General features: G+C 37.6%; 1 protein-coding gene across 2 annotated transcripts in view; it reads right to left on the reverse strand.

Moving 5' to 3' along the window:
• Positions 1-2,760: 2,760 nt before the first annotated feature.
• LOC136847417 (U-scoloptoxin(01)-Cw1a-like) overlaps positions 2,761-6,821 on the reverse strand; it is a 31,097-nt gene continuing 27,036 nt past the window's right edge. For both annotated transcript variants that reach the window (XM_067119089.1, XM_067119088.1), the window contains exons 2-3: positions 4,447-4,705; positions 2,761-3,904 (exon numbers count right to left, since the gene is read on the reverse strand). In XM_067119089.1, coding sequence (XP_066975190.1) covers positions 3,737-3,904; positions 4,447-4,659 — 381 coding nt within the window. In that variant the 5' untranslated portion in view covers positions 4,660-4,705 and the 3' untranslated portion in view covers positions 2,761-3,736. The remainder of the gene's footprint in view (positions 3,905-4,446; positions 4,706-6,821) is intronic.

Consider the following 6,821-nt stretch of genomic DNA (forward strand, 5'->3'; position numbering starts at 1 on the left):
TTTCTATTATTCTTACGCCCTCTTTCTTTTGCAATACACATATACACTTCAATTCCAAAAGTGCGTATATATACAGTATATATATACATATATATATATATATATATATATATATATATATATATATAAATATATATATACATATATATATATATATATGTATATATATAACAGAAATATTCCCAAATTATCTTAAAAGAAATGCCACAATTTCTTGTTGTCATGTAAAATATTACGTACTTTACAAGAAAATCATCACACACATGTATTCATGAGAAATAAATGAGTACAAACAAATAAAAAAAATATTCCAACCCATCTGAGCATTGCCTATAATGTCAACGCATTGTTAGACACTAAGAAAGGCGTCTTTTCATTAAACATGCAAGGAATGTTGGCCAAGGTTCCGACGGTCGACGTGACCAAACAAAACAGAAGGGAAGAAATGTTGTATGAAAACACTTCGAATGAAAGGAAATGGAAGGGAAGATGCCACTGCGTGTAGGAACACGAACTCTCCCAACAATAACGTTTGTAATGATTCACCCATTGCCATCATTTTTACCCCTCTTCTCGTGTGTATTCAAGAGAGTTTTGTTTACAGTAAATAACGGATTATATTAGAACAGCTGTTTCCTACATCTCCAAATTCCTGAGGGTAAATGTCAGATGCTCATCCTACACTACTGGATAACCCCAAGCCACCGACCCGGACCCCTTTACCACCACCCCCACAAAAAAAAAAAAACTTTTAGACTACCGACACTTAATGGAATCCTTGACCCCTCATTGACCGCATGGTATGCACAGAGGAAAAAACTAATAATAATAATTTTTCTCTAAGAGTAGGCGGCTACGCTAATGATAAATATCAATACTCTTACTGTATACTCACAATAATAAAACACGAGTAAATAAAATGTTAGTCAATTCCTCCATTTGGAAACAGGTGTTTCAACGGGCCATTGTCCTCTCAATTCAACCAGTAAGATACTGTACCTAAATTATTATCATGTCTCTGTAAACAAACAAAAAATAATAAAAAATGGTAAAAATTATAATGAAACAAGATATTTAAATAAAAAAAACAGTGTATCAAAGTTGTATTTCTTATATGAATATGAGCCTTTGAACCCAAAACAACAGTCGACAACTGACATTACGAATTTATTGAGAACCAGCGGTCGTTAACCACCACATATGAGACGCCTCTCCTACAAAAAAAAAAAAAATACAAACGACAATTACTTCGTCTTCATTCATTTCATTGTTTACTATTGTTTCATTACAAATATTTACGTCTGACGTCAGGCGTGATGAGAACCAATATTATACGGCACTTCTACACAGAACAACAAAGTTAAATAAAAACCAGCAAGAAAAGTTAAATAAAATTTAATTGTATGGTGGAAGAATGGAAGAGATCAATTCGCATGCGTTTTGGAATGAATATAACGGATGATGGTAGGACGCCCTAGGGAGGTAGGTCAATGAATAAGTGAAGCTAGGGAGGGTAGCAAGGTGAGCAAAAAAAAAAAAAGAGGCTTGGGATTGTCTTTGGAAGCCAAAGTGGGAAAATCCTTCTTTATGAAACTATACATTATATATATATATATATATATATATATATATATATATATATTATATATATATATATATATATATATATATATATACATATATATATATATATATATATATATATATATATATATATATATATATATATATATATATATATATATATATATATATATATATAATATACATGTGCGCGGGCGGGTTGGTTTAAATATTCACGAAATACAAAGAAAAGCAAAGAGTTTGCATTCTTGAAGTGAGTCTCATTTAAAACTGATAGCTTGACCTAACGAGGTTTCAGTAAGCAACACTCTCATTTGTGTTTTTTCACTTGGCTGAATTATTTGCCTCTCACATCGTAAAATTAACTGACTACAACTGTAAACAAGGTTCTTTCACCAAGGTTCATTACGAATGCAGCAACGACGACAGGAAAACACCATCTCCCATTACCTTGTGTGCTTATGCAAATAGGCGGGTAGCGCTATGGTGAGTAACCTTGCAACTGCTTACATTCTCACTTCATTTGCGACGATGTTTAAAGGGTTAACCAGATTGTGCTGTGAGTGTGTGTGTGTGTGTGTGAGATGATGCAGTGTGTGTGTGTGAGAGATGATGCTGTGTGTGTGTGTGAGAGAGATGATGCTGTGTGTGTGTGTGAGAGAGATGATGCTGTGTGAGTGTGTGTGTGAGATGATGCTTGTGTGAGTGTGTGTGAGAGATGATGCTGTGTGTGTGTGTGTGTGTGAGAGATGATGCTGTGTGTGTGAGAGATGACCCTGTGTATGTGAGAGAGAGAGAGAGAGAGAGAGAGAGAGAGAGAGAGAGAGAGAGAGAGAGAGAGAGAGGATGCTGTGTAGGTGTGTGCGTGAGCGAGATGATGCTGTATGAGTGTGTATATGTGCAAGAGGGAGACCGCGCTGTATGTGTGTGAGAGAGAGAGAGAGAGAGAGAGAGAGAGAGAGAGAGAGAGAGAGAGAGAGAGAGAGAGAGAGAGGGAAAGTATTCACATGATCATCCATCTATTCCTCTAGAGAGAGAGAGAGAGAGAGAGAGAGAGAGAGAGAGAGAGAGAGAGAGAGAGAGAGAGAGAGAGCAATATCAAAAACACATAATAATGCATCCATTATCTAAGAAGCGGCAATCCACATTTCGAAAAGGTAAAACAAAGTACAAATATAATCGTGCACTTATTTATTCGCTTATATCTTATCTACAGCTCCTCCAAAACACACAGCGTTTGGGAGATTTTTTTTTTATTTTTTATACAACATTTTTTTTTTACCCTATATATATCCTGTTTTCATGATACAGTCCAGCTGATTATGTATACATAGGCAAGAAGGGAAAACCAGCCCTTATTGCTTCTACACACAAGATGTAAAATTACTTGACATGAAAACTAGCGACATTCTTAGGTGGGCTTCATACTTATATACAATATATTTTTTTTAATCTATCAAACTGTTATGGATAATGTGTACATTGTTAAATAAGAGTATGTGTGTTTTTTGTACGTTAATGTAAGAAATACTGGCAGGATATGTTTGCATCCTTGATCAAAAAAATATCAATGAAATTCTACACCTACAGTACTTCCCTTCCCCTAATGTCTCAGCATTTTTTTATATGAACTAGATTTTAACATCAAAATGAAGTCAATAACTTTCAGAGAAGAATCTTTCCTAAATTACAAAGTGACGACACTAATTTAATGGGCGCTTTTAAAACAGGTTAAAAACTATTCTATGTAAAAAAAAAAAACATACAGTAGAAGAAAAAATACTTTCTAAATCATATGAAGCAAGAAAGGAACACAAATATCACATATCACCATCCGAGGCATTGATCACCAAAATAATCGAACGCTTGCAACAGGTCTAACCAACTAATACTATTCGGCAAACAGGAAAAAAACCATATATCTCAAATGAAAAAAAATGAAAGATTCACAAGAAACGTCTATACAATTTGAGATACTGCGGATTTCAAAAAAAAAGAGGAAAAAAGAAATAGAAAATATTGGAACTTTGTAAAATTTAGAACTCTCCGATGTTAAAATGAACTGAAATAGAGGCGTTGGAGGTGTATTCCAATCGGCCATCCGACTGAGCTTGGGGAAACATCAGTGACTTCCAGTATCGCGTATCTTTCACTAGTAGTCAGAATCGGGGATTCTGCCAAATTCCGCGTTTACGACGTCGTAGAGGGTGGGCGCCTGTTCGCAGGGGAAGGCGTCCAAGGGGTCGGCGCAGGTGAGGGACTCCTGGCTGAAGACAGTCTGGTTTCCGCAAATGAAGGAGAAGTGGTCGACGGCGAGGGTCTGGGAAACAGGCAAATCAATGTTACTGTTTAACTGCACTCACTAATCTATTAGTCACTGTTATTGTTCAACTCTACTCAATAATCGGTAAATAATTATTACAGGTGAACTCATAAACGGACACAAATTTAGCGAAGGTTACATTTTACAATTATATGCATAAGGTTTACTGGATGTGTAAAAATCAATATAAAATTCGTACGATCAGGTGCAATCTAAGCAAGAGCTCACGCAAACTTTAACATAACATACGAAATACACTGAAAATTTCTACTAGATTATCATATAGCCATCCGACAGCTATAAAGTGTCACATGTTCCCTCCTGACTGGTGCTTTTTCTGCCCGAACTCCCACATGGTTTAGTCTTTAATTCTGCCATTATGTATTCCTTTTCTGCCTAACTGTTTTCATTCCCTCTCATCGCATGCCCAAACTCAATCTTCATTATCGTGACGTAAATAAGTCAACAACAAAAAATCCTAATGATACAAAACAATAAAAAAAAAAACATTCTGCGCAAAAGCGCCTTCTGTCCCTCACCTCTCCAACTTCATCGACGACTGGGAGACAGACGTGGAAGACCCTACAGTCGTTGTCGACGTCGGCGTAGTATCCGTAGGCTCTGTTGTCGCAGGAGAAGGTCTGGGAAGGCTGCCCTACGATCTCTTCGTACCCAGCGGCGAACTGGTAGGCCATACGTGCGGAGGCGACACCCAAGAGGGCGCACAGGAGGACTGCAGTAGCTGACTTCATTTTGTGATGTTTTCGGGGATGTGTTGGTTTAAGGGTGGTTGGAAAGCTGTTAAGAGCGTGGGAGGAGATTAAGATGATTATCTTGTATATATGCGAATGGAGGAGAGAGAGAGAGAGAGACTATTATTCCGTCACATCAACCATCAAAACACCAGGAAAACTGTAACGTTTATAGAAGCTGCAACGCCACACCTCTCTCACATACCTATTCTCTCTCTCTCTCTCTCTCTCTCTCTCTCTCTCTCTCTCTCTCTCTCTCTCTCTCTCTCTCGTACAATTTTTACGATAAATTTGGTAGTAATAAAAAAATCTTATTTTCTTGTCAGAATGCGATAGTTTCAAGCACTACTTTATCAACACTAACCCCTTTCATTTTATTGTCCATCCATTTTTCATAGAGATTTTTCGATTATATTCATCTTGCCTCTTTGACCCCAAAGGATTTCCTGACCATAACCATATCCTTACCTAATTTTACCCTCTTCCCTTCCGTAATTCTTCCCTGACCTTCCTTGTTTGCAAAAGCCATAATAATAATAATAAACCTGTGAGTCATGTGCCTGGTTTGTGATAGGAAGACAATCAGCCCCATAATAGAAAGTCAGGGACATGTTGCGCCAGGTCAGGACAGGCATAAAGAAAAAGAGCCCCTGTGACCAGGTAGGCCAAGTAGGTCAACCCAGGTCTTGTGAGCTATTGTGCCCTACTGTTCATGCACATTAAATACTGTCTGACAAGGGAATGAAAGTTCGCTGAAGGCTATAAATTCCTTGATAAGTTGATGGCTTCATCACGAGGTGCATAATAGCATCACCAGCCGTGGGACAAAACAAAACGAGCAGATGGTGTTTGGATAAACATTCTGATATGCTTTCTTTATTTGATGACAGAATTTGAGGACTATATACCACTTACATTTTGCAAACTCATAGTAACGGTTTCAAAAGCCTACTCTGAACTGTATAAAACTCAGAATATATGAGATAAAGCTGAAGACTGTGCAAAAACTTGGAGGGAACACGAAACCTCCATAAAATAAAAAATTAAAAACTTTCACCTTAGATGAAACCCAGCTGAAACAATATAAAGACTAATTAAAAAAAAAAATAAAACATAAAAGTATGTAACGTTATTAACTTTTTCCCTTCTTTTGGGAAGCCATTTAAATTTTACTCTAAATTAATCAAGATTTAACCAGATAATCGAACTCGATCTGAAGCGTCACTATTTTTCTTCTATAAAAATCTAAGGAAAAAAAAAACATCCATCTTACTACTACAAGAAAACCCATCACAATAAATTAAATCACAATAATCAAACAGACTTATACATCAAATATTCATAATTCATTACGGTATATATACACAAATTTACATATACAATATAAGCAGAGTAGGAACGAGTATACAATGCTCATTTTAGTTTCCGAAATACAGTACAAGGAAAATGGACACTACTCTCTGGTCAATGATCGTCAGGATAACAACACAGGATACACACCTGGCGAGGGTTAAGGATAACGAGTCCTTGAAATCCTACAGCTACAGTATCAAAGGGACTTCCTAGAGAGAGAGAGAGAGAGAGAGAGAGAGAGAGAGAGAGAGAGAGAGAGAGAGACGGGATTTCTCAGACCCAGGTGAGATCTACGCAGTCCTTAAATGGACATGAAAGAAGTGAGTGAGAAAGTGGAAGAGGTGTGTTGGGCCATAATGATTTAGGAAATGGTGAGGGAAGATTCACCAGGTAGAACTACGCCGCACAGCCACGGGTATGCCTGGATTACCGACGGAGGAGGAGGAGAGGAGGAGGAAAATGTTCACATCTGATGAACGTGGGGGTAGTGGATATGTTGAGAGACCAAAACTCCGCCCTGTGGAACACCGCTTCTGCCTTTCTACTCCACGCCTCTCAGCCAAGCGCCTCCAGTCTCTTTCTCTCTCTCTCACTCACTACCTAACCCATCTTACTCAACCAGGAATATTCTTCACCTATGTGACCTCTCTTTCATCCATGCCACGACCATTCATTTTCCAGCCTCCTCATTTATGCATCTTTCTGAACTTACCTAAACAACACCGTCCCCCGTCTTTTATTTTTCTTCTTTTGTGCTATTCAACCTCCGTCTTCCCTAAAGCCCAAAGACTTAAGTTTCCTAAATTCTT

The sequence above is a fragment of the Macrobrachium rosenbergii genome, chromosome 16, assembly GCF_040412425.1.
Source record: "Macrobrachium rosenbergii isolate ZJJX-2024 chromosome 16, ASM4041242v1, whole genome shotgun sequence".
Taxonomy (NCBI): Eukaryota; Metazoa; Arthropoda; class Malacostraca; order Decapoda; family Palaemonidae; genus Macrobrachium; species Macrobrachium rosenbergii.